The sequence below is a fragment of the Podarcis vaucheri genome (genome assembly GCF_965113315.1).
Source record: "Podarcis vaucheri genome assembly, chromosome: Z".
Taxonomy (NCBI): domain Eukaryota; kingdom Metazoa; phylum Chordata; class Lepidosauria; order Squamata; family Lacertidae; genus Podarcis; species Podarcis vaucheri.
The window spans coordinates 1,518,012-1,545,319 of NC_138758.1; the positions used below are offsets into that span (position 1 = coordinate 1,518,012).

Sequence of the window (27,308 nt, forward strand, 5' to 3'; positions counted from 1 at the left end):
TTTTGGCAAAAACATTCCTCCCAACCGTTGTGAGGTGCAGCCCATCGCTTGCCAGAAGTCCATCTTCAAGAAACTGCAGTCCATGATCTAAGAATCCAAACTGTTCCTGTTTACACCATTTGCGAAGCCAGCTGTTCACTTCCACTATTTTCCCCTCTCTCCCTGGGCCATGTCGTTTAACTGGGAGGACAGATGAGATGACAATTTGTGCATTTAGTTGCTTCAATTTCCTGCCGAGAGCCTCATAGTCTCTTTTGATCTTCTGGAGGCTATTGCTTGCAGTGTCATTGGTTCCCACATGAACCAAGAGGAAGGGGTATTTGTCAGTGGGTTTTATGATTCCTTGCAGTCGTTCAGTTACATCTTGGATCTTAGCCCCGGGAAGACAGCACACTTCCCGAGACATCTTGTCAGGCCCACAGATCACTGCTTCTGTTCCCCTCAGTAGGGAATTTCCTATCACCACTACACGCCTCCTCTTAGGTTTGGTCGGGGTTCTTCCGTGAGCTGTCCATTCCAAGGTCGCCTGCACATTCCCTGAGGACTGACTTTGCTGCTCGTCTTCATATACCTGATCGACTGTAATGAGGGAGAGATCCTCAAATGGAGTCTGCTCTTCGTCTTCCATGCTAGGGGAGAGGACCTCAAAGCGATTGTGTATTTCTAAACAATCAGAGCGAACCCTGGGCCTCCTACTTCTTTGAGTCACGTTTCTCCATCTATCTGGCTCCTGTGTTGGTGAACTAGCCTCCTTCTCAGGGGAGTCCCCTGTCTCCTCCTTGGTGGAGACGGTGTGCTCTGTTGCTTCCAAGAAGAGCTCCAGCTCTCTAATTCTTTGGAGCGTAGCTACACGTTCCTCCAGTTGCTGGACTATGTCTTTTAAGAGGGCAATCAACATGCAATTGCTGCAGGTAAAGCTGCCTGCAACCTTTGGCAAGATGGCAAACATTGCGCAGGAATCGCAGGCGACTGCAGCTGTTCCCTCCCCCTCCATCCTGAGAACGTGTTGTTGGGGGTATATATGATCTATCACCCTGAATGAGTAAGTGAAGCAAGGATTGCAATCATTTATTATATTTATTTATTTGATCTGATGAATTTGTGATATTGCTGTATTGATGCTTGGCTGTAACTAATTAGATAATTGTTCATAATCAATTTAAAATATATTTAGTGAAACTGGTGAATATAAAGAATTAGTGGATACATAGGCCGGAGATTATTATCAGACTGGTAAAATTGTCGTGATTGTATTAAGAAAGATTGAATTTAATTGACATTCATTAATTATCACATTGGAAATATTGTCACGATTGTATTAAGAAAGATAGAATTTAATTGATATCCAATCTGTAAGAGAGAAAGAAAGAGAACAAATTACCTTGTGAGCTAAGTGAACTTCTTAGTGATGTCTGGTAAAAAAACAACCTGTGTCAGGTTCTGCGGCAGTTTCAGCCTCACAAACAAGGAGAACTTCTGTAATTGACATGGATCAACAACTAGATATGAGAGAAGATGAGAAAGATATCCAAGATTTAAAAAATAATGTAAATGAAAAGGCAAAAGCAACAGAAGAAAAACTTATTTCAATGGGAGTTAAAATAGATGAAAATGTGAAAATAGCAGCTGTGTTATCAACTCAGGTCAACAAAATGTTTCAAGTTTGCATTCATGTCAACTTTCATTTAAACATCCTCTGTTAATAGGAAGATGGATACTTGCCTGCATGTTCTGAAATGCTAACAAGAAGGTACTTGTCACCTCATGCTCCCCACTGCTTTCCCCAACAGAATGCTAACAGCAAACACTGCACAAGGTAGACAGAAAATAAAAAGACTGATATTAGGCTAATATGGCATGCTAAAATTCCAGGCTCTTGTTTGAAAGGAAGTCTCCATGCAAAATGTGTGATGAAAGACAATAGCTTTGTAACCTAGATCAATGCTTCTCAAACTTTTTTCACTGGGCCAAACTTTCAGAATAAAAATTTGCTCACACCACACTAATTTTTTTACTGGTAAATAATACATTGGGAAACAAAAAGAAACAACTCCTAGCAGTACAGTACTTGCTTTTGAAAAGATATCTAACCATATTCTGCAAATAAAAAAAATATTTTGATGAAATGTTTCTTTGATTGTCCTAGAATCTTCCTGCCACACTTGCCTTCCTCCCCGGCCACACCAGTGTGGTGCTTCACACCCTTTGAGAACCACTGGTCGAATTAATGCTGGAAGGGGTTATAACCATAGAGGAGTAAGTTGTCCTGCCAGGCTTAGCTCACTTTGGGAGGGACTAAGTTATGAAGCCTTTGTTTCCCCAGTCTACCTGAGAAACTCAATGTATGAGGATGTCTGAGCTAATTGCTCCAAGTTCAGACCACAGGCGCTCACAAGCCACTTTTGAGTTTAATAATAATAATAATAATAATAATAATAATAATAATAATAATAATAATTTATTTATACTCTGCCTATTTGGTTGGGTTTTCCCAACCACTTTGGGCGGCTTCCAACAAAATATTAAAATACAGTAGTCTGTTAAACATTAGAAGCTTCCCTAAACAGGGCTGCCTTCAGATGTCTTCTAAAAGTCTGGTAGTTGTTTTTCTCTTTGACATCTGGTGGGAGGGCGTTCCACAGGGCGGGTGCCACTACTGAGAAGGCCCTCTGCCTGGTTCCCTGTAACTTGGCTTCCCACAGTGAGGGAACTGCCAAAAGGCCCTCGGCACCTTCAGTTATACTGTTTAGGGCTTTAAAGGTCAGCACCAACACTTTGAATTATGCCGGAAACGTACTGGGAGCCAGTGTAGGTCTTTCAAGACCGGTGTTATGTGGTCTCAGCAGCCACTCCCAGTCACCAGTCTAGCTGCCACAATCTGGATTAGTTGTAGTTTCCGGGTCACCTTCAAAGGTAGCCCCACATAGAGTGCATTGCAGTAGTCCAAGTGAGAGATAACCAGAGCATGCACCACTCTGGCGAGACAGTCTGCAGGCAGGGAGGGTCTCAGCCTGCGTACCAGATGGAGCTGCCCTGGACACAGAATTGACCTGCGCCTCCATGGACAGCTATGAGTCCAAAATGACTCCCAGGCTGCGCACCTGGTCCTTCAGGGGCACAGTTACCCCATTCAGGACCAGGGAGTCTGCCACCTGTCCCCCCAAAACAGTACTTCTGTCTTGTACTTCTTATAAATGATTTAGGAAATTTCACCACTGTGACTAAGCCAAATTTTACTTTTCCTTGCAACTTTTTCTGAATGCTGTATGGATAAAGCAAATGAACCTGACCTTTGGAGAGTTGGTAAGTAAACCATTTTTAACCTACCTAATGTGTGGTCTTTTTCTATGCTTGGGGAAGAGGGAAACTTTGGAAGGAAAGCTACATTGTAAGGCATACTGTAAAGGTCTAACAGCCTATAATTCCATGCTTTACCTTGCTGCACATCCCGTGATTTTAAATCTTTGCTAGAATTCTCTCACTGAAGGGTACATCCCCGAACCAGGATCTTAGCATCCTATTTCATTACATGAAACCAACACTTAGACAGCCAAAATGGCACAATTTGTACACAAAGCGGGAATTGGAGGAAGTCCAAGTTTGGCCAAACAAATAAATTTCCTTACTCGGGGGCAGGTATGGGAGGGTGGGAGACAACAAAAACAGCTGTGACCATGGAATATTTACTGACTGTTGGGGGTGTGGATAGAAAGAGTGGGAATGGTATTCTAGGTTGGCCTAAACTGGAACACTCCACATGGCAATGCTGTTGCATGTCACAGTTGTACCATCCCCATCTGAAAACCTGGAGAACCGCAGTGATTTGCGGTGGAGAAGAGGAGCATGGGGGCAGGGCTTAACCCTCTCTCCACCCACCACTTCTCCTTTCAGAATCAGCTCCTTCCACAAATTCCCCTTAGAAGAAAGGAACTGTTGTGCCTTCGGCATGCCGCTTGCTGCACTTAATGTGTGGTTTGACCCTCCCACTGATATGCGGGAAGCTGCTGGCAGCAGTCAGAAAGATGTCAATGGGCAAAGCTGGCTTCCTCCCTGCTATTGCTGTGCACTCTGAAGTCCTTGGAGCACCAGGGCAGTTCTGAAAATATAGCAGGCTTTTTAACACCAAGCAGGATTACCCATGAATCTGTGGGAAAAGCCACCTCAATCAACATAGATGCTCCCCCACCCTTTGGACTGGAATGATTTCTTTTTGCAACACACTGATAGGCGATTACAGGTGCCTTGCTGGGAAATGTAGACTCTGAAATAACAAGGAAGGGATTATGGAAGCATGACTTTCATTGCACCTTAAAAAAGAAAATATATTAACCAACCCAATAAGTTCTTGGAGGATATTTTGCCAGGCAAGCTGAGAGCATGAATGGTTCTTGTGGGGAAGAAACAGAAACTGAACAGGACTCAGAAGCATGGTGGCAGATTCAGAAGCTCAGAGTCTCTTTGTGATAGTCAAGGCAGCCTCCTCCCAGCCATACCCTCTTCTATGATTAGATTATCATATTTAATAATACAATAATAATAATTAGGGATGCATTGGAATGATTGATACAAATCTCCATGGGTTGCCTTTCAGCTGGACCTACTATTTTCTGTGCATTTCTCCATTATCTTTCTTTTGAGTGATTTCAGTTGTGTTTACATTAAGGTTCCGCACTATGTAACTTGCATACCATTCTCTTGAGAATGAATCATAGAACTATGGAGTTGGAAGGGTCCCTGAGGATCATCTAGTCCAACCAACCCCCTGCAATGAAGGAATATGCAGCTGTCCCATACGGGGATTGAACCTGCAACCTTGGCATTATCAGAACCACACTAACCAACTGAGCTATCCAGGCTCACTAGGAGTTTCAGTGTTCCCTCTGGTGCCTCTTATGGATGCATGACCTGACTGCATGTCTCCAGGCGCTGCAGTCATCTGTTTGGGATTCCCACACTGCAGAGTTGGTGTTGTCAGTCTTCATGTCACCTTTGCAGACATCTTTGCAACATAGAGTTGATCTGTTAACAGGCCTGGTGCCTGAAGCCAGCTCCCCATAGATCACATCCTTGGGGATCCTGCCATCTTCCATCCTGGGGACATAGAGGTTGCTGAGAGAGGAGTGTGAATGTGGGCATAACCAGGATTTATTGGGGAGAGAGGCTTTATGTTGGGGGGTGGGGTGGGGCTGAACTGAGTTATCTGCGACACAGTTGGCCAGTTAATTTAATTAAGTTTTTATTTATTTACTTGATTTCATGCCTGCAAAACTGATGGATTGATAGTTTAAACGGTTTAGATCCATTTCAGTCCGGTTTCCGTCCTGGTTTTGGGACCAAGACGGCTCTGGTTGCCCTAACAGATGATCTCCGTAGACAACTGGATTGAGGTGGGTCAGGACTGCTGATCCTTTTAGATTTGTCAGCAGCCTTTGACATGGTCGTTCATGATCTTCTGGACCAGCGCCTCGCAGACGTGGGGATACAGGGCATAGCCCGTAACTGGCTGTGCTCTTTTATCTCTGGTCAGGGACAGAGGGTGACACTAGGGAGGGAAATGTCGTTGCGCCACTTCTTGGTGTGTGGAGTGCCGCAGGGCGCAATTCTCTCCCCGATGCTTTTTAACATCTTTATGCGCCCCCCTTGCCCAGATTATCCAGAGCTTTTGGCTGGGTTGTCACCAATGTGCTGATGACACTCAGCTCTATCTGCTGATGGATGGCCATACCGACTCGATCCCTAACACACTGACCAGATGCTTGGAAGCTGTGGCTGGATGGTTTCGTGGGAGCCGATTGAAACTAAATCCTTCAAAGACAGAGGTCCTCTGGCTGGGTCGGGATGGCATGGGGATGAGGGACCAACTCCCTTCTCTTGGGGGGCCCAATTAGTGCCATTGCCTTCCGTTAAGAGTTTGGGTGTAATCCTTGACGCCTCCCTTTCCAAGGAGGCGCAGGTTACAACAACAGCCCAGGCGACATTTTTCCACCTTCGCCGCATCAAGCAGTTGGTCCCTTACCTTTCCTGCCCCGACCTGGCCACAGTGATCCATGCGATGGTCACCTCCAGGCTTGACTACTATAATTCGCTCTACGTGGGGCTGCCCTTGAAGCTGTCTCAGAAACTCCAGTGGGTGCAGAATGCAGCAGCGAGGCTCCTCACAGGGTCTCTGCCATGGGAGCATATTCACCCAGTGCTTTTCAAACTGCACTGGCTCCCGGTGGAGTACAGGGACAGATTTAAGGTGCTGCTTTTGACCTTTAAAGCCCTTCACGGCCTAGGACCCTCGTACCTACAGGACTGCCTCTCCCGGTATGCCCCACGGAGAGCCTCAAGTTCCATAAATAGCAACACCCTAGTGGTCCCGGGCCCTAAGGAAGTTAGATTGGCTTCAACCAGAGCCAGGGCCTTTTCAACTCTGGCCCCGGCTGGTGGAATGCTCTGCCTCATGAGACCAGGGCCCTGCAGGATCTGTTTTCTTTCCGCAGGGCCTGTAAGACAGAGTTGTTCCACCTGGCCTTTGACTCGGAGCCAATTTGATTCCCTCCCTCCCTCTCTTTCCTTTTTCTTTTCCTTTCTCCTCCTGCTATGAGGCTACATTTTAATATTTTAATGTTGTTTTTAAATTGTAATCATTCAACTTGTTTGTATTATTGCTTGTTAGCCGCCCTGAGCCCGGTCTTGGCTGGGGAGGGCGGGGTATAAATAAAAATTATTATTATTATTATTTTATTATTATAGTTGGAAGTCACTCTTTACCTTATTTCTATTTCTCTCTTTCTGTTTTGCTATCATTCTTATTTTCTCCTTTCTAATAATAATAATAATTTATACCCCGCCCATCTGGCTGGGTTTCCCCAGCCACTCTGGGCGGCTCCCAATCAAATATTAAAAACACAATACAGCATTAAACATTAAAAACTTCCCTAAACAGGGCTGCCTTCAGATGTCTTCTCTTTGACATCTGGTGGGAGGGCGTTCCACGGGGAGGGCGCCACTACCGAGAAGGCCCTCTGCCTGGTTCCCTGTAACTTGGCTTCTCAGAGCGAGGGAACCACCTGAAGGCCCTCAGCGCTGGACCTCAATGTCCGGGCAGAACGAAGGGGGTGGAGACGCTCCTTCAGGTATACTGGGCTGAGGCCATTTAGGGCTTTAAAGGTCAGCACCAACACTTTGAATTGTGCTCGGAAACGTACTGGGAGCCAATGTAGGTCTTTCAGGACTGGTGTTATGTGGTCTTGGCAGCCCAGTCACCAGTCTAGCTGCCGCATTCTGGATTAGTTGTAGTTTCTGGGTCACCTTCAAAGGTAGCCCCACATAGAGCGCATTACAGTAGTCCAAGCAGGAGATAACTAGAGCATGTACCACTCTGGCGAGACAGTCCGCGGGCAGGTAGGGTCTCAGCCTGCGCACCAGCTGGAGTTGGTAGACAGCTGCCCTGGATACAGAATTGACCTGCGCCTCCATGGACAGCTGTGAGTCCATAATATGTTATCTGTCTGAACTGCATGCAAATGAAGGTGATGTACAGTCAGAAGGACCCTGTGTGAGAGACAGGGTGGGGGTGGGGAATCTCCCAGGGTGAGAGGCTGAGAGAAAAGAAGGATGCTCCTAGATGTGAGCTGGGAGGACATACATTTTTCTGTACGGGACAAATGTTAAGATATGTCGATTCTGTTATCTATCTATCTCTTCTATCTTTTATCTGTTTTTTCATTCTTTTTAAAATTCTTTTTTGTGTTATTAGTTTGTCTTTTTTTGAAATGTGAAAAATGTTAATAAATTTTTTTTAAAAAAAATGGAATGTGGGCTTGGGAGAACACATCTTTGTTTAAAACTTTGTCCTGCCATATGATACCCAAAATTTTCCCGATGCAGTACATGTGGAAGGTGTTGAGGTATCGCTCCTGATGGTTGTAAGTTGCCCATGACTCGCCACCATGAAGCAGTGTGCTCAACCCACAAGCCTTGTAGGCCTTCATCTTGGTATTGGATGTTAGCATCACATTCCCCCAGACCCTTTTGAAGAGGTCAGCCATTTCTATAGCAGCCTTACCAATAGGTTTGTCCAGCTCAGCATCCGTGGAGAGGCTGCTTGTTATGGTGGAGCCATGCAGAAAAAACCAAGCATGTGGTCATCAATGCTGATACATGGAGTGCTGGCGAAGATCTGGCCCAGGATCTTGGTCTTCATCAGGCTGATAGCAAGGCCAAACTCAGTACAGGCTTGGACAAAACAGCTGATGAGCTTTCTGGTGAGTTTCTGAGTGAACTGTCAAGGCTGTGTCATCTGCACAAAAACATATCTTGCATAAGGACCCGTCGCACTTTTGTCTCAGTGTGAGATATTCCAGATTGAACAGATGCCCGTTGCTCCTTGAATATACGGTACATTATCTTGAGTTGAGCTGAAGGCATAGGGGAAAGAGAATTGGGGTAAGTACCCTGTTTCACACCACTCTTTATAGGGAAGACATCTGAGGATGAGCCTCATATTGGACAGTGCCACATATGTTCTTATGGAAGAACACAGTCATAGTGTGGAGCATTTCATCTTGTTGAGCAGTGTGAAGAGTCCTTTTCTGCTAACAGTCAAAGGCCTATGTCAGGTCTATAAAGACAACGTACAAGGGGCTCCTCTGATCTTGCCATTTCTCATGCATCTGGTGCAGTGAGAAGATCACCTCCACTCCTGACCTTTGAGCTCTAAAGCTGCATTGTAGACCCTGTCAGCAAATGATTGTAATATGTAGAGAACTACATGGCCAAAGGGTTTCCCCACAGTGCTCAGCAGGGAGACTCACAGTAGTTGTTGTAGTAATGGTAGTCCCCTTTGTTCTAGACTACTGTGTCCAATTCTGGGCACCACTATTTAAGAAGGGGGTTGACAGGCTGGAACATGATCAAGGTTTTGGAAGCAAAGCCTTATGAGGAATGGTTGAAGGACCTGGGTATGGCTATCCCTGTCCAGGAATGACTGTAGTTGAAGAGCCAGGCACTCCTAGCCCCAACGGACACTTGGACCTCTAGTGACAACGAGATATACAGGAATACCCCCAAGCTAGTTTCTCGAGCATAGGAAGTAGAGTCCCCTTGAACTCGCTGGATTTTCTTTCGCGCTATAGCCTTGGAAGATTCCAGTGTTACTGAGGATGGCTAGGTGTAGCTTCCTTGGTCAGAAGCAGTGTACCAGCCCAGCGGGAGGGGCTGCTCCAGCCCATCAGAGCTCCAGCTGTTCCAAGTATTAGTCCCTCCTACCTCCTTTCCGCGCCCTCCCTCCACGCCCGGACGCACCAATAAGAGACGGGGAAAGTTTGCGCGGAGCCAGTGAAGAGGGGGCGGCGTGCCGCTGGGACCAATCAGCGTGGACCTCGGCTTCTCGTGCTGGAGCGTCGGGGTCGGCTTGGCTGCTTCAGTCTGCCTGGCGCTGCGGTCCAGAGAGCCGTTGTGGCGCTTCTAGCTCGATCGCCCGCTGACTGACTGGCCGACTGGCTGACGTCTCCTTTCCTCCTCTTCCTCCGGGCCTGGAATGCACGACCGAGGGCAGCGGTAGAGCGCGGCAGCCGCCCGGAGGCTAAGATGAAGGGCGGCGGGGCAGCTCCGCCAGTCGCGGCGCCCCCTCCTTGTCCACTGCGCCTCTGCGCGATCCTAGCCGCCGCTCTGCTCAGCGTCAGGGCGGAGCCCACCTGCCAGCGCGTCCGCGCCGCTTTCCAGGCGCTCCAGCCCGGCGCCAAGTGGCTTCCCGAGAGTCCCGGGGCAGGTGAGTTCCTGCTGGCGGGGAGCGGGTGTGCGTGTGTACGCGGCGCAGGCGGCGGGTCCGATGGGGTGGGATGGCAACTTTGCAGCGTTGAGCAGCTCCGGAAGCTTGCGCAACAACTTCAGAGCCCCCCAGCTGGCTTCTGGCTCTCGGCCCCAGGTGGTGGGGGCTTCTGGGGACGTCTGGTCGGCTCTGGACATCGGAGGTCCTCAAGGAAGGTTGAACTGAAGTGCCCGTCTGTGGGGACGGACCCGGGGTCTGCCTGGGTGGGAAAGGCGACTTTTCTGGCCAGCAGGTGCTGGGGCTGAGCCCGGGCATAGCCTCGAGGAAGGCACCTGGGTGCCCCGCCCCCCCAAAGCTGCCTTTCCTTGGCCCGGCCAGGGCACCCCACGTTCCACCGCTGCTCGTCGTGTCCAGCGGGTGCCGGTCCTGTTCCCAGCGTCCCGTTCCCGGGCAGATTTCGCTGGAGTTGCGGGGCGGGGGGAGTTTTAGGGAATCTTGCGCTTTTTCTTACTTGGGATTCGGAATTAAGTCCGCTCTCCTGTCTGGGTTTACTCCCAGGTAAGAAAGCAGAGCGGTCTACTACTGCCGTCTCCAGTTTCGCTCTTGCCCTTTGCAAACGCATTTCTGCGCACTCCGAGGGGGGAACTTGTACATGGAGCAGGGTGAGCCCTGGATGCTTTGATGCCGAGAGGGGGAGAAATGCTGTGCTGTACGGGCGTGGAGACCCGGTTTTGCATGCAGAGGCTCCAGTTCAATCGCGGGCGTCTCCGGGCGGGGAAGTGGGGGTGCCTCTCGTCTGGTCCTCGCCGTCGGGAATTCAGGGGTGCCCGAGAGGACGCCGAGGTCAGGTTTAGGACCAGACAGCTTTTTCTGGGGAGCCCAGTTGGTGTGGTGGCTGGATGCGCAGCAGAAAGTTTTCCAAAGCGCAACATGATCGGGGAGATTCTCTGGCGCTTTATACTTCCATTGGAAAATGTTCGTAGAATGTGTTCATTTATCAACGGTGAGGAGGAAGAGTCTCTTTGAATCCCCGAGGGCCTGGCTGCCAGACCTGTCTCCTGGGCGCCCCCCCTTCTCTCTCCTCTCTCTCTCTCTTTCTTTTTTGGGGTGGGGGTTCTTGCTCATTGTCCCTTCCTTGGCTCTTTGTGCGAATAAGCAAGGCAGGAGCAACGCATTAGCTCGTCTGCTTGAAAATGGGAGCCAGCCTGTCCCTTTTGAGTTGAGGTTAACGGTTGGGTAACCTTAAAAATGGTCGTATAAAAGAAACCTGAAGACGGATTTTTGTGACAATGGGACTGAGGTGGTGGGGTGTGTGTCATGGGCGTAGCCAGGATTTATGTTGGGGGGACTGCCACCTGTCATTGTCCTCTGTCTGCCTCTGTCTGGCAGATTCAGAATGAAATGTCTCAACAGTTGTTTTAAATACTTAATTTTGACCACAGGTACTCAGAAAAAGCTGTCAAAATATTTCTACAATTTCTACTTTTAGTTAAGTGTTTTTATTTATTTACTTCATTTAGGGAGCAGCAGCTGCCTTACCTGCCCTCTGGCTATACCCATTGTGTGTGTGTGTGTCCACTCTTTCCTTTCTGGCAAGATTGCAGCTTCTGAAGTATTTTTTCCTCTACAGGGAAGGGGCAGGTGTGTTGAGGTGCTCCAGGGTAAACTTCAGCTAGCCATGGGTCCTAGTTGCATTGTCAGTGTTCCCTTCCACTGTTGGAGTCAGTGTTGTTTCTGCATGTCAGTGGCTGGGGATTGGTAGCAGGGAGGGGGCTATTTCACTCAGGGCATCTGGCTTTGAGAACAGGATGCTGGCCGACATGGTCCTCTTCCTCTCCCTCCTCGGAGGCTGTGCTTTGGCTGAAAGGCTTCTAGGTCGCTTCAGGTGTGAACTGCCCGCTCATGTCACGAGGGGGCGCTCAAGAGTCTCCTTCTCCCTCTCCGCCTGCCTTACCTTGCTTGGACCACAGCCTCGTTCTGCTCAGGGCCTGATCCTGCAGGGACTTTCTGTAGAGCAGCTGCTACACATGTCCTGCGTGTGTTTACTTGGGAGCATGTCCTCAGAGCTCAGGGGGATGTTCTGCCATGTCAAAGGTGCCCAGAATGGCAGCTGGCATGTGCTCCTGGGGCAGAGTGGGGCAGCTCCCAATATCTGGCTCCGGGGGGCTCTGAAGTGTGGATGGGGGACCCCTAGCTGGAATCATCCATCCATCCATCCATGTCTGCTGGGTAAAGCGGGATGCACTCTTCCAATGTAAGGTGACCTCAGCTCACACAGCTGCCAACAGATGTGCCCAAAGGTACTGAAAGTAAGGTGTACATACTTAATTTTATTTGAAGCATCTTTTACCCTGCCCCTTTGCCCCAAAGGCTCCCACAGTTGTTTGTAAAAATCAGTAATAGGTTGGTTCCTGCCTGCAGGCTTACCATCCAAGACATGTCACAAAATGAAAAGGGCTTGGAAGGGAGAAGGAAAAGCTAGTTCCAGCACTAGCTCCTGGCTGCAGAGTGGATGGAATGGAAATGGGTTATCTAAATGAATAAGGAAAGAAATGTGATAATCCAGACACAGTATGTGAATCATTCTTCTTCAGTGGATCAACTGACATAAAACTGCAACCCAAAATATATACAGTGGTGCCTCGCGAGACGAAAAGAATTCGTTCCGCGAGTCTTTTTGTCTTGCAATGTTTTTCGTCTTGTGAAGCACGGTCCGTCGCAACTGCGCCTCTTCAAGCGGCTTTAAGAAAAAAGCGCAAGACGTTTTCGTCTTGCGAAGCAAGCCCATAGGGAAATTCATCTAGCGAAGCAATGCAAAACCGAAAAACCCTTTCGTCTAGTGAGTTTTTCGTCTTGCGAGGCATTGGTCTTGCGGGGCACCACTGTAGTCAATCGTGACTGGTTGATGGCCCATGCTAATCCTGCATCTCTAGCTTGGAAATCATGCCTGAGAGGCAAGCGCACTAATTCATTGTGCCAAAGACGATCTTGTATAACTCTCACTTGGAAGTGGCTTTTGTGTGTGTGTGTGTGTGTGTGTGTGTTTAGAAGCCTTTCCAAGTGCTTTAAGCAGTAAAGTGAGGCTCCATTTGGAAAGCAGGAATAGTTCTCCTGCAAAAGTTCTGCTTGCTCCCCCCCCCAATATAGTTTTTCATTGTCGGAGGGCACCAAGATTGTGTTTTATAAAGAAGCAATTTAAAAACTGGGAGAGCTGTGAAACAGTTTCTGGGATTAGAGATCATATGCTACAAAGCACTGCTTTAAAGAAATGTTTGCTAAAGTATGGATTATGCTAAATATATATTTCTTCCTCTCCATGCCCCCTTCCTACCCTTACATCTCTATCCCTCAATTTACTGCAGCAATTCATTGCCGATGTACAATAGCTTTTGCCCTTGTGGTGGTTGGGAGGGGGGAATTGAGATGATTTTATCTCCCCCCCTTCCCCCAATTTTGCTGTATTGCCACACAATGCACCCCACATGTCTGAATTTAGCTGTTTGAGATTGCAACTTGGGGAGATGCACACATGCAACTATTAAGTTGTGTTCAGTTATGTTTCTATTAAGTGGTTTTATTATGTTTCACTAGCTGTAAACAGTCACTGAAAAGCTGTGTTGGGAAGTCCAGCCATTCAGCTGGAAACTTCACCACATTGGGGCTGGAACTTGCCCCGGAACAGAGAGCTCTGGAAGAAACCCAACTGTTGGGAGGCTTCTGGTCAAGCCCTGTACTAGCCTGGAGGGGAGACCCCGGGGAGCCTGATGTCTGCACCAAGCGGGGCTCCAGGCTGCACTCTCTGCTAGCCAAAGAACACTTCATGGGAAGCCCAACTTGCCATTCTTGGTCAGCCGAGGAGTGAAGCACGCAGGATAGGGATATGCTGAAGCACTGACCCCCTCAGGGTCATTTGAGGACATCCTGTGGGAATCTGGTTGGTCTTTGATGCAAGCAGGATGCTGGGCGTGATGCACCTTAGCTCTGAAAGAGAAGGGAACAAGCTATGTATCATAAAGACACCACAGTCACTCAGTCTGCACTTCAGTCTGAAGGAAACACAATCTCTGGTGGATTGCCTGGAACCACTGGCATCTTGTACCACACAGAGATTTGGGTGATGAGCAGCAGTGCAATCAGTTCAATGCAGTGGCGTAGCATGGGGGGTGCAGGGAGGGCCGGCCGCACCAGGCGCAACATCTGGGGGTTAGGGTTAGGGGGCACAAATCCACGGGTTAGGGGACGCAAATCCACGGCTTAGGGGGCGCAAATTACTTGCCTTGCCCCGGGTGCTGACAACCCACGCTACGCCACTGGTTCAATGCCAGCTTGGGCAGATGCTGGAGGAAAAAAAGGACACCAGAAATGAGCTTATGCTCTTTCCAGACATTCAAAGTGTCTTCGCTTTCCTCAAAGAATACTGGGAACTGTAGTTTGTGAATGGTGCCAGGAACTGTAGCTCCGTGGGGGTAACCTAGAGTTCCCAGGATTTTTGTGGGGAGCCATGTGCTTTACGTCTGCAGTGAGGATGGGACCAGATTCTCTTTTTCTGTCACTTGAAATGGAACAAGCATTTGTTCAATTTGAATATCCTTAGATGCATCAAAAAGAGCTGAAAACCACACGATTGCCTTTGACTCCATAACATTTTTACATTTCAAATTCTGGCTTAAAAAGGCATCTGTAATTAGTTCTGAAAAGAGCCTCAAGAAAGAAAAGGTGTTTTGTTAAGGATTGCAGAATGGGATTCTAGGTGACCTAGAGGGCAGAATGTCCAGGAAGGACTACCTTCCCCAGGGGGAGCCCAGGCCAGCTCTTCACATCACCCAGAACTCCAGTTCAGCACCCGTAAGAATAGGGGCGCAAGGAGTTGGAAGCTCAAAATGAATATGCCCTTGATCATGTGGAGCTCAGCATTAATATCTTCCATTTATCTGAATACCACTTTCCCACAAAATTGTGATCACAGCATATCAAGGGAATAACAATAACAGTTCAAAAATCAGTCTGTACAACATTTCAGGAAAGAATGCAAATAAGCTAACCTAATTTTAATGGCTTACAAGTAAACAGGCGAGAGAACCATGCTGAACCCAGGAATAAAATGGTGATGTGCAGAACTGGAGGTGGGATGGCGAGTCAGGGTTCCAAAAGGCAATCCTCAGTTGACTTCCATGAGCTGGATGGTGGCTACACTTGGCATTTGTGGCATCTCATCCATCTTTCACCTGGGTTTCCTCTCTGTCACTTCCCCAACTCTCACCTGGGGAGGTTAATGCTGCCATTCCTCCTTCAAGCCCCACATCTACCCACGGTTTCCTTTTTAAGAACCTAAGAACAGCCTGCTGCATCAGGCCAAATGCCCACCTAGTCTAGGTTGATGATCACCACTGCTGCTTGTGGGAGGGAGTGCCGCAGGTTAACTATACGCTTTGTTACACAAAGTCTGTTGTGCACAAACTCTACTCCTTGTGACACTCCTGTAATCTGTGTGGCCAGTATCTGTGTGGATTACTCCCCTCTTAAAGGTAAAGGGGCCCCTGACTGTTAGGTCCAGTCGTGGCCGACTCTGGGGTTGCGGCGCTCATCTTGCTTTACTGGCCGAGGGAGCCGGCATACAGCTCCCAGGTCATGTGGCCAGCAGGACTAAGCCGCTTCTGGCAAACCAGAGCAGCGCACGGAAACGCCGTTGACCTTCCCACCGGCACTTGCACATGACGTGCTTTCGAACTGCTAGGTTGGCAGGAACTCCCCTCTTAAGGTGGCATAAATGGTTCTCCTCTTCCCCATTCCATCCTCACAACTACCCTGCGAGGGAGGCTAGGCTGAGAGGCAGTGACTGACTCCAAAGTCACCCAGGGAGCTTCGTGGCTGAGTGGGGATTTGAAGCCTGGTGTCCCAGGTCACAGTCCAACACTCTTGCAACCATTACACTGCACTGGCTCTCAATTCACAAGCCACCCACTCGCCCCCTTTTCCTTAGCACTGCTTTGTATCTGCACCAGGTTATTTCATTCAATTAGAAAATGCTCATTTTCTGCCAAGCCTTTCAAGCAAACTTGTTTGAAGTTCATAGCAGACATACGTACATACAACTGGAGGAAGGAGGCGAAGAGGGGGCTTGGATCAGACTACCGTATTTTTCTCAAATGAGAAATGAAAGAAAACTGGGCGAGAAAGAGAGGGAGCAATAAACTGGGAGCCAGAGCTCAACGACCATTCCAGAATGACTCCTCCCTGATTCCTGAGATTTATGTAGTCAGTTCTGGAAAGTAAATGATCACCTAAGTGTAATTACTCTGCAGAGATCTTCTAGAATGGGCCTATTCTGAGACAGATAAGAGGCAGCCATTGTGTTCATTATGGCAACATGTTATTATGGTCTTCAGCAAACGGAGGTCCCACCAGCATCCCCACAGCAAGAATGAAATGCAAAACACTCCTGTCTCTGGGCCAGTCTGGACCTTATTCACACAGCTGCCAGGCTCAGGGTGACCATGGGATTTCTCAACCTGTGGCAGTTCTGTGATCACTGAATCTGTGCATGTATTTTCCAGGGACGGTCCTGGAATTACAAAAGCCATTCGGGCTTCTGATTCAATACTGGGATGTACATGGGTGTAGCCGGGGGGGGGGAGATGCTCCCCCTCAAATCAATAAAAATACATAGCAAACTGAGGTTCTCCCCCCACCACAAAAGGCCTGCTGCTCCTAACAAAAATCCTGGCTATGCCCATGCCCACCCCCCTGGCCACCGCCACTGAACTTGGGGAGGAGGATGAGCTGGTGCTTGCCCTGAGTGGCGGCCATGGCAGCAGCAGTGGTGGCTGCACAGCAACATCCCATTGCCCCTCTATAGCCTCTGCATGGCTGCTGCTACCAGTCTCCTCCCTTGGACAGCTTGGGGTGGCTCCTGCAGAGTGGGTGGGGAGGAGGAGAGGCTGCTGCTGCAAAGCCTTGCATGATGTCCTGGCTCTGAGGTGCAGGCAGAGGGCAGGGCCACCCTGGCTGGGAAAAAAGGGGTGCAAGGAGTCAGATTTTTTTAAAAAATAAAAAATTTCTTTGTGCATCCGCACCTAATCTTGCCCCTTTCTAAAAATTTATTTGTTTGTGTTTTTCCTCTTGTAAATCTACAAAGAATAACATAAAATTAAATTGGGATTAAGGGGTTTTCTCAGGACAGTGGAGGAGGGTACGGGTGCTCTGTTCCCTTGGTCTATTGAATCATAGAATCATAGAGTTGGAAGAGACCACAAGGGCCATCGAGTCCAACCCCCTGTCAAGCAAGAAAGACCATCAGAGCACTCCTGACATATGGTTGTCAAGCCTCTGTTTAAAGACCTCCAAAGAAGGAGACTCCACCACACTCCTTGGCAGCAAATTCCACTGTCGAACAGCTCTTACTGTCAGGAAGTTCTTCCTAATGTTTAGGTGGAATCTTCTTTCTTGTAGTTTGGATCCATTGCTCCGTGTCCGCTTCTCTGGAGCAGCAGAAAACAACCTTTCTCCCTCCTCTATGTGACATCCTTTTATATATTTGAACATGGCTATCATATCACCCCTTAACCTCCTCTTCTCCAGGCTAAACATGCCCATCTCCCTTAGCCGTTCCTCATAAGGCATCGTTTCCAGGCCTTTGACCATTTTGGTTGCCCTCCTCTGGACACGTTCCAGTTTGTCAGTGTCCTTCTTGAATTGTGGTGCCCAGAACTGGACACAGTACTCCAGGTGTGGTCTGACCAGAGCAGAATACAGTGGCACTATTACTTCCCTTGATCTAGATGCTATACTCCTATTGATGCAGCCCAGAATTGCATTGGCTTTTTTAGCTGCCGCGTCACACTGTTGGCTCATGTCAAGTTTGTGGTCAACCAAGACTCCTAGATCCTTTTCACATGTACTGTTCTCAAGCCAGGTGTCACCCATCTTGTATTTGTGCCTCTCATTTTTTTTGCCCAAGTGCAATACTTTACATTTCTCCCTGTTAAAATTCATCTTGTTTATTTTTGCCCAGTTCTCTAATCTGTCAAGGTCGTTTTGAAGTGTGATCCTGTCCTCTGGGGTGTTAGCCACCCCTCCCAGTTTGGTGTCATCTGCAAATTTGATCAGGATGCCCTTGAGTCCATCATCCAAGTCGTTGATAAAGATGTTGAATAAGACCGGGCCCAAGACAGAACCCTGTGGCACCCCACTAGTCACTCTTCTCCAGGATGAAGAGGAACCATTGATGAGCACCCTTTGGGTTCGGGCAGTCAGCCAGTTACAAATCCACTGAGTGGTAGCATAGTCAAGACCGCATTTTACCAGCTTCTTTACAAGAATATCATGGGGCACCTTGTCAAATGCCTTGCTGAAATCAAGGTAGGCTACATCCACTGCATTCCCTTCATCTACCAGGCTTGTAATTCTGTCATAAAACGAGATCAGGTTAGTCTGACATGACTTATTTTTCAGAAATCCATGCTGACTATTGGTGATCACAGCATTCCTTTCTAGGTGCTCACAGACTGTTTGCTTAATGATCTGCTCCAGAATCTTCCCTGCTATTGATGTCAGACTGACTGGGCGGTAATTATTTGGGTCCTCTCTTTTCCCCTTTTTGAAAATAGGGACAACATTTGCCCTCCTCCAGTCTGCCGGGACTTCGCCTGTTCTCCAGGAATTCTCAAAGATGACTGCCAGTGGTTCTGAGATCACATCTGCCAGTTCTTTTAATACTCTTGGATGCAGTTCATCTGGCCCTGGAGACTTGAATACATCTAAACTAGCCAAGTATTCTTGTACTATCTCCTTAGTTATTCTGGGCTGTGTTTCCTTTGCTGAATCATTTGCTCCAAATTCTTCAGGTCGGGCATTGTTTTCTTTATTGGAGAAGACTGAGGCAAAGAAGGCATTGAGGAGTTCAGCCCTTTCTGTGTCCCCTGTTTGCATTTCACCATCTTCTCCTCTGAGTGACCCCATTGTTTCTTTGTTCTTCCTTTTGCTACGAACATACCCATAAAAGCCTTTTTTGTTGCTTTTAACCTCTCTAGCAAGCCTGAGTTCATTCTGTGCTTTAGCTTTTCTGACTTTGTGTCTACATGTGCTGGCTATTTGTTTGAATTCCTCTTTGGTGGTTTCCCCCCTTTTCCATTTTTTGTACACATTTGTGAGTGCCTGGAGGCGGTTGGAGGATGGATGGCGGCTAATGGATTGAAGTTGAATCCTGACAAGACAGAAGTACTGTTTTTGGGGGACAGGGGGCGGGCTGGTGTGGAGGACTCCCTGGTCCTGAATGGGGTAACTGTGCCCCTGAAGGACCAGGTGCGTAGCCTGGGAGTCATTTTGGACTCACAGCTGTCCATGGAGGCACAGGTCAATTCTGTATCCAGGGCAGCTGTCTACCAACTCCACCTGGTACGCAGGCTGAGACCCTACCTGCCCGCTGACTGTCTGGCCAGAGTGGTGCATGCTCTAGTTATCTCCCGCTTGGACTACTGCAATGCGCTCTACGTGGGGCTACCTTTGAAGGTGACTCGGAAACTACAGCTAATCCAGAATGCGGCAGCTAGACTGGTGACTGGGGGCGGCCGCCGAGACCACATAACACCGGTCTTGAAAGACCTACATTGGCTCCCAGTACGTTTCCGAGCACAATTCAAAGTGTTGGTGTTGACCTTTAAAGCCCTAAACGGCTTCGGCCCAGTATACCTGAAGGAGCGTCTCCACCCCCATCGTTCTGCCCGGACACTGAGGTCCAGCGCTGAGGGCCTTCTGGCGGTTCCCTCATTGCGAGAAGCGAAGCTACAGGGAACCAGGCAGAGGGCCTTTTCGGTGGTGGCGCCCGCCCTGTGGAATGCCCTCCCATCGGATGTCAAGGTGATGGACAACTACCTGACATTCAGAAAACATCTTAAGGCGGCCCTATTCAGGGAAGCTTTTAATGTATGATATTTTAGTGTTTTTTGGTTTCTGTGGAAGCCACCCAGAGTGGCTGGGGAAACCCAGCCAGATGGGCGGGGTACAAATAATAAATTATTATTATATTATTATTATTAATCTTAATTCAGTTAAAAGTTCTTTAGATAGCCACCCTGGCTTCTTTATGCACCTTCCATGTTTCCGTCTCATTGGTATTGTCTGACATTGTGCTTTTACTATCTCCCTCTTAACAAACTCCCAGCCATCATGAACTCCCTTTCCTTTTAGTATTGTTGTCCATGGGATCTCACCCAGCACTTCCCTAAGTTTTATGAAGTCGGCTTTCTTAAAGTCAAGAAATTGAGTCCCAGTATGCTTGGCTGCTCCTTTCCGCTGTATAGTAAACTTCAGAAGAGCATGATCACTCGCGCCTAATGATCCTTCCACTTCTACCCCACTAACCAGGTCATCAACATTGGTTAGGACCAGATCTAAAATGGCTGTTCCTCTTGTTGCTTCTCCCACTTTCTGGACAATGAAGTTGTCTGCAAGGCCAGTGAGGAATCTGTTTGACCTTATGCTCTTGGCTGAGTTTGACGTCCAACAAATATCTGGGTAATTGAAGTCCCCCATTACTACTATCTCCCTTCCTTTTGCATGCTTGGCCATCTGTTCCAGGAAGGCATCATCTATGTCCTCCGTTTGGCTTGGGGGTCTATAGTAAACTCCCACAATGAGGTCTCTGTTATTCTTCTCTCCCTTAATTTTGACCCAAATGCTCTCACTTTGGCTTTGAGGATCTAAATCTTGGATCTCTTCACAGGTATACACATCCCTGACATATAACGCCACTCCTCCTCCTTTCTTGTCTGGTCTGTTTCTCTGAAATAGATTGTATCCCCCCATTATTACATTCCAATCGTGGGACTTATCCCACCAGGTTTCAGTGATGCCTATTATGTCATATTGGTGGAGGAGATGCTCTGCTGGGGTGCTGGTAACAAAAATGGGGGTGGAGTGGGGGAGTAAAGGAGGGTCAGTTGGTGTGTGTGTGAGAAACATCCCTATTTTCATCTGAGATGTGTTTGAGGGTACATTTGTGACTAGAGATGGGTGAATTTGTGGAAGCAAGAACATCTCCACAGAGGAGGGGGAGGTAAGCATGTATGTATGTATGCATGTATGTATGTATGTAGCTCAACAGCTGGGTCCCAATTCCTCCACGGTGGCCTTAGCCCTGGTTAGAATCACCAGACATACAGTGAAGCCAAAGTTCAGCTTGCCCAGTTAAGCCCAAAAGGCACATAGAGGGAAGTGCCAGCCAGCCTGGCTTGCTGCCGTTTGGCAAGCATAGAGGCAGGGAAACAACCCTAACAATGACACACAAAAGCCATGGTTTGCAAGCCCACTTCAGCGCACAGCGTCACTTCCTAGTTCACAGGAAGCAACAGTTTATGTGTTCAGGTGTAACATGCTTACATTCACATTTGCAGAGAGCATAAGAGAGAGCACACCATGCCTTCTGCACAGCATGCCCACTGTATCTTGGTATTACCACCAATTTATTGCTCCAAAAGGAGCCCACTTCAAAAGAGTTCCTGGATTTGCAAACCCATCCTCATATGCCAACTAGATAATGGCTAGTGTATATGCAGAGAGAGAGAGAGAGAGAGACTCCAACAGGGGAGGAGTTTCCACAAATGTGCATACTGAAATAACTGCTTTTGGAGAAGGGGCATGCAAAGCCCGATCATTTAATGCAACATGGACAGCAAGTAAACAAGTGACTCTCATACAGACTGAGAAAAGCCAGCAGTGAAACAGAGGAAATTGCTTTAAATCAGGTCAGGCCATTTGGCCACTCAACCTGGGGTTGTTTCATTCAACTGCTAGTGACCGCTAAAGGTCTTGAACAAAAAAAGTTTTGGTTGCATTGCAGGGGGTTGGACTAGATGGCCCTTGGGGTCCCTTCCAGCTCTATGATTCTATCATTATGTGGAGAAGAACATTGTCAGGATTTTGTTAGTAATATAGAATTCTCTCTTGGACATTCAGTAAGTACCAGAAAGATTAAACATGCCTTGAGTCTGGTCTTCCTGTTCATGATGTTGAAATGGGGGCCTGTTCATTCTCTTTGCTCCCTGCTGCCCTCCAGGGTGTAGCTATGGAGCCCAAAATCAAGGTGCAATGCTTTCCCCAGGGCAGGAGCTGCTTTAGCCCTGCTTCAGGTGTCAGTCTGGAGGGGATTAACCTACCCAAGCGTTTGCCCCACCTTTGGTACAAGCAAGCGATAACTGCAGTGCATTGTCTAGTTGTAGATAGATACGCCTTCGATTGTACACCTGTGTTGGGCTTATTCTACCATTGCTTTATGCACACTGTGTTACACTTACACATTTGGGGGAGCACTGGGGCCCCTCTGTGTTTAAAAGAGGCATCTCCTCTGTGTTTAAGAGAGGCATCTCCTACAGAAACCTGAAATTGAACAAGGTCAGTAAAGCTGCATAACAAACTAAGGACTCATCCTCACTTCCCTTTCCTCTGCACTTTCCAGGCATCGTACACAATTTAAAGCTCCATGTCCAAGTGTCCTGTTGTTGTTCCAAAGCTTTAAAGCTCAATAGGAGCAAATCACAATCCTAGAAAATCTCAAGTGATGTTTGCTCCAATTCAGCTTTAGAGAGCAGGTTTTTGCAGGGGCAAAGTTTGGGGCAAAAATTCTCCCTCCCCCTCCCTCCTTCTCCCTTCCCTCTATTTGAGTTGATTATTCTCGTTTAAGTCTCTAGAAGCACCAAACTAGGATAATAGAATCAAAGAATTGTAGAGTTGGAAGGTACACTTGAGAGTAATCTAGTTCAACCCCCTGCAAGGCAGGACATCCCTGACAGAAGACCAGTCAACCTCTGCTTAAAAACCTCCAAGGAAGGAGAGCCCACCACCTCTTGGGGGAGACTGTTCCACTGCCAAACAGCCCTCACTGTCAGAATTTTTTTCTGAATGCATAGTCGGAATCTCCTTTCTTGTAGCTGGAAGCCATGGGTTCGAGGTCTGCCTTCCAGAGCAGGAGAAAACAAATTGAAGGTGCTGAGTTCTTCCCTGAGACCTTGGAGGCTGAATTGAACTGAAGGGGAGGAGAATTGCAGTTCATAGCTTGCTCCTAGCAGATGATGTTGGCTGCTTGGACTTTTCCCCTGGCTTACAGCATTTGTGTCTGCTTGCTGCTTCCCCAGCACATCTCTGCAAAAGTGGCAGATATGGATGCCCTCCTGGAAAAATAGGAAGGATTAACCTGTAACATTTCGGTACAGAGAAATGAGACTTTTGGAGAGGGGGTTAAGTGAAAAGCATCTGCAGAACCTGGAGTTGTTGTGGTGATTGGCTTCTCCTGGGCATGTATGCATTATAGATATATATGTGATTTCAAAGTGGGTGCTAATGATGCTTTTGGTCGCTTTCCTCCTTCCCCATTTAGTAGTGTGCGGCAGTTTTCAGGTCTTTTAGTTTGCCACATAATTGAGTTTTCCACTCTTAATTATTTCAGGCCCGTAAGTTATTCTCTTGATAGCAGAGAAGCAAGGAGCAGGCTCCCCCCTTCCTTCCAAACTGCCTCAACCTGCTTGCAGCAATTGCTGTACACTGTGGCCATTTAGGGCTTGTTCCTCCCCTGCCAAGGGATTAATTTTAACAACTTCCTGAAGTGCTCTCTTCCCTTGTGTTCCTCTTTCCTTGATGGCTTTAGGAACTGTGTTATGTATTTATGTGCATAATTAAAATATATGGGAGCTATAGACCCCTACAGATTGGAAATGCGCTCTTTTTATGGTTAGGAATGTTCAGAATCTGTCTTGGATGTTCACATGGCCCTCTGTGTTATTTGAGAATCTTATGATTTTATCAGCAAATGTTAACTTAATCCCACCGCCTCCCCATGAGGCAGAGAACTGTAGAAATTAATATCTTTCACTGTTTTGTTCAGGGATAGAACATCTGCCCTGCATGTAGAATCTCCCAGGTTCAGGCTCTGGAAGAGCTGCTCTCTGAACCCCTGGTTTGCTGCTGTCAGTCAGTGCAGTTAAAACTGAGGTAGATGGACCAATGACTTGTGCTGGCAGGGTGTGATGGTAATGGTAATGCAAAACATCAGGTTGGCCAGGGCTGTTCTTGAGTGTTCAAAGTACTCCACACACATTGTCTCAGAAACCGTAATGACAGTGCTGTAAGAGGCCCCCAGTTGTCTCCTGCTCCATGTTTTTATTCACTTGGATAACAAAGGCTTGTATCTTCAGGGCAAAGTGCTTCATGTGTTTTTAGGTTCTTGTGATAAGCTAAGAGGAGGTGTTCCTGCAGAAGGTCATCTATCAGGTTTCTAGGAGAAGCAGCAGCAGCATCTGGGTGCAGGGCTTCCCAAATCATGACTCTTGTGCTACACTAGCCCAGCTGTGGCATGTGTCAAGTCACCAAAACTCCACATGGCAGAACCACGTGCCGGGTACATGTGGCGCTTCCATATTTATTGGTTTTGTTGCATTTATAAAAAACATTCACAGGTTATGGAAGCCATAAATCACCGCTTGTAAAGCTGTCGCTGGGGCTGCTGGAATGCTTTGAAGTTCTGCGTTCGGAGGCAGTGGCGCTGACGGAAGCGGGGCCTGTGTCTGAAGCAAGCAAGCAAGCTGCGAGACGCTGTTGCTGGATGCTGTGTTGCCAGGAATCGTTTCTCCACGGACAGGAGCCAGAAGAGCTTGTGAGTAAAGCTTGTGGGCACCTGGGAAGAACGGGAGTCTATGGACAGAAAGCCTGTTGAAAAAAGGCTGCTTAGAGCTGAGAGCTGTGCCTAGCGTTTGAAGGCAAGCTGATGTCGATGCCTGAGACAGCTTTGAGTCCTGCCTGAAGTGGTGAGGCAGACGATCTCAGCTGGGAGCGAACCTGCTAGACCGGGAGCTGGAGAGCGGCTGTTTGTTTACGTGAGTACGCTGGGCCCCGGGGGAAGATGGCAGAAGGCCAAGAGGTGCTTGAAGCTCCGTTTGAGAGGCTTGAAGAGCTCACCACCCAGTCGTGGGAAATCTGGGTCAGAAGGGTGAGGGCCTGGTTTTGGGCAACTGGCCTGTGGGAGGTGTCAAAGAAGGAACCGTCCCAAGGCAAACCGGCTGCTGCTGAAAATGTGGGGCTGGTGGACAGAGATGCAGGAAAGCTGCAGTCTGCTTCTCTGGAGGAGAAAATGCAGAGAGAGGAAGCTGAAAGAGCTGAGATCTGCATGATGAGAGCGAGCGTACACGCTAAGCTGTTACCGTATTTAGAAGGCATTGAGTCGGCCTGTGAAGCCTGGAATGTGCTGAGGGGTTTGTGTCAAAGCTCAGCAGGAGGCCAGAAGCAGGAGGGTGCCGAGGGCTCAGCCAGAAGCCCTGAATCTACAGCCTCACGGAGTGCTGTTGGAAGTGTTGGGGGGGCAGAGAAGCCCAAAAGCAAGTTTGGAAAAGTTTCCACTGCGTATGCTGAGGGGCAGTGCTTTTCCAGGAGGGGCGGAGCTGATGTCCCGGAAGCTTTGCCAGCTGAGAGCTCACCCCAGTGTTTTTCCACTCGTCGTTGCTACGTGTGTAATTCTCCAGAACATCTGCGAAGAAATTGCCCCCACCGGAGCAAGGAGGCAAGGCAGGATGTTGTCAAGGTCAACTCACATGGGAACCAGTCGGGTTACCATGGAAATCAGCCTGGGAAAGGATCCAGGCGAGCAACTGAGTCTGGTGGACGCGGAGACCAGGGGAAGATTTATCAAATAACTGCTAGTATGGCATTGTTTGAGAACAGCTGTGAAAAAAGCTCTGAGTTTTGTTTTGTTATAGACTCTGCAGCTAATCATAATATGATTCCAGAGACACCTGCTGTCGAGAAGTGGGACTGCACGGCAATTCCTGCCGGGAGAACTGTACTGTTTGCAAATGAACAGAGAAATAATGTGACTAATGCTGTAAATTTGCATTTTTGTGTTTTACAGGAAACGTTGGAGTGTTGTACTGTTCCTGGGATGCAACGCTGTCTTTTATCTGTGCCTTATTTACTGAAAAAGGGATTTACGGTTTGTTTTCAGGGTGAAACCTGCACAATCTCCAAAGGAGGGAGGATGCTTGCCAAGGTTAAAAAGGGGCAGAATGATCTTTTCATTCTTAAAACGTCTCTGGAGGGTGAGGGGAAGGTTGAGAAAGCACAAGCCCTGTGTGCTGAAATTCCCGCTCATGAGCAATGTGCCCATCTCTGGCATGCTAGAACAGCTCATGGTTCTGTAGAAGAACTACAGATTCTACCCGAGGTCGCTAACGGTTGTCACATTGTCGAATGTGGATGTGTCATAGATTGTGAAGCATGCAGACAGGCAAAGGTGAAAGGGTGCAGTTACCCAGTACACACTGAGAGGGTACACACCAAATCCTTTGAAATGGTTCACATAGATCTGTTGGGTCCTGTAAAGGAACCAAGTCTGGGAGGGTCAAGGTTTCTGCTGACAATGCAGGATAGCTTTACGCAGAACACCTGGACTCACGGTCTTAAATCCAGAGAAGAGGCAGCACAACTGATCAAAAGTTGGGTAGAAGAAGTGGAAATAAGGTTCTCCACCAAAGTGCAAGCTGTCACAAGTGACAGAGGAGCTGAGTTTACAGGATCTGCTTTGCAGAGGTTCTTTCACAAGAAAGGGATACGTCACACAGTGACTTCACCCAATCAGAGGGGGTGGGCTGAGCTAAGATGTGAAGCTCTGGTTAAGACTGCAAAGGTGTTGCTGACAGATTCTGGGTTGCCACCAAAGTTTTGGCTGGAGGCAATCAGGTATGTAAGCTTCACCTGGAATCGTACCTACAATTCAATGGTAGGTGACACACCATTTGGTTTGTTGCATGGCAGAAAACCCCAGATTCATTTTTTGCGCAAGTTTGGTTCGCACGCATCTGTGCCAGTGCCTGAGGCTTTGCAAGGGCCAGATGGATCCAAGTTCCGGAAAATGATCTTCTGTGGGTATGAGCCAGCAGCACGTGCATGGAGGTTTGCTTTCCCTTCAGGTGATCAGAGTAAGTTGCTGATCAGCAAACACGCTGAGTTCTATGAACAGGAGGTAAGGTCAAAGACTCCTGTTGGGCGTGATGTTCTCTCAGAATGTCTTTCAGATTCTGAGGAGGAAGAAGAGGCTGAGTCTGCTGATGACGACCAGGTCACAGACCAAGGTCTGGAGCAGGGTGGGGCATCTCCACAAGTTGTTAAAAGGGAGGTCAAGAGTGAGCCTAGTTCTCCGGTAAGTGTAAGGGAGAAGACTCGAAGTCGTTATAAGTCAGAGGGGGAATCCTGGGATGCTGAGGACACACCTGCTGGTGATGTTGTGTCAAGGGAAACATCTGAGTTTGTGCCCAGACGGTCAAGTCGCACAACGAAGGGTATTCCACCTGAAAGATATCAGGCCACTGGTGCGTGGATAAGTTTCGCACAGTGTGAACCTGAGAGTTATGTGGTAAATCCGCATGTTTTGTCAGAATGTGACGCAAGAGGGGGTGTTGGAGTCGGAACTTAACAGGTTAAGTTTGTCCCATGATGCCTCAACATTCTGACGTCAACTTTAGAAGCTGGGAGGAGTTTTCTGTTCTCTCTTGGTTGCTGAGAGGAAAGGACGCGT

The 27,308-nt window shown here is 48.1% G+C and overlaps 1 protein-coding gene across 3 annotated transcripts in view; it reads left to right on the plus strand.

Moving 5' to 3' along the window:
* Positions 1-9,382: 9,382 nt before the first annotated feature.
* GPC3 (glypican 3) overlaps positions 9,383-27,308 on the plus strand; it is a 298,650-nt gene continuing 280,724 nt past the window's right edge. For all 3 annotated transcript variants that reach the window (XM_082207444.1, XM_082207445.1, XM_082207446.1), the window contains exon 1: positions 9,383-9,757. In XM_082207444.1, coding sequence (XP_082063570.1) covers positions 9,577-9,757 — 181 coding nt within the window. In that variant the 5' untranslated portion in view covers positions 9,383-9,576. The remainder of the gene's footprint in view (positions 9,758-27,308) is intronic.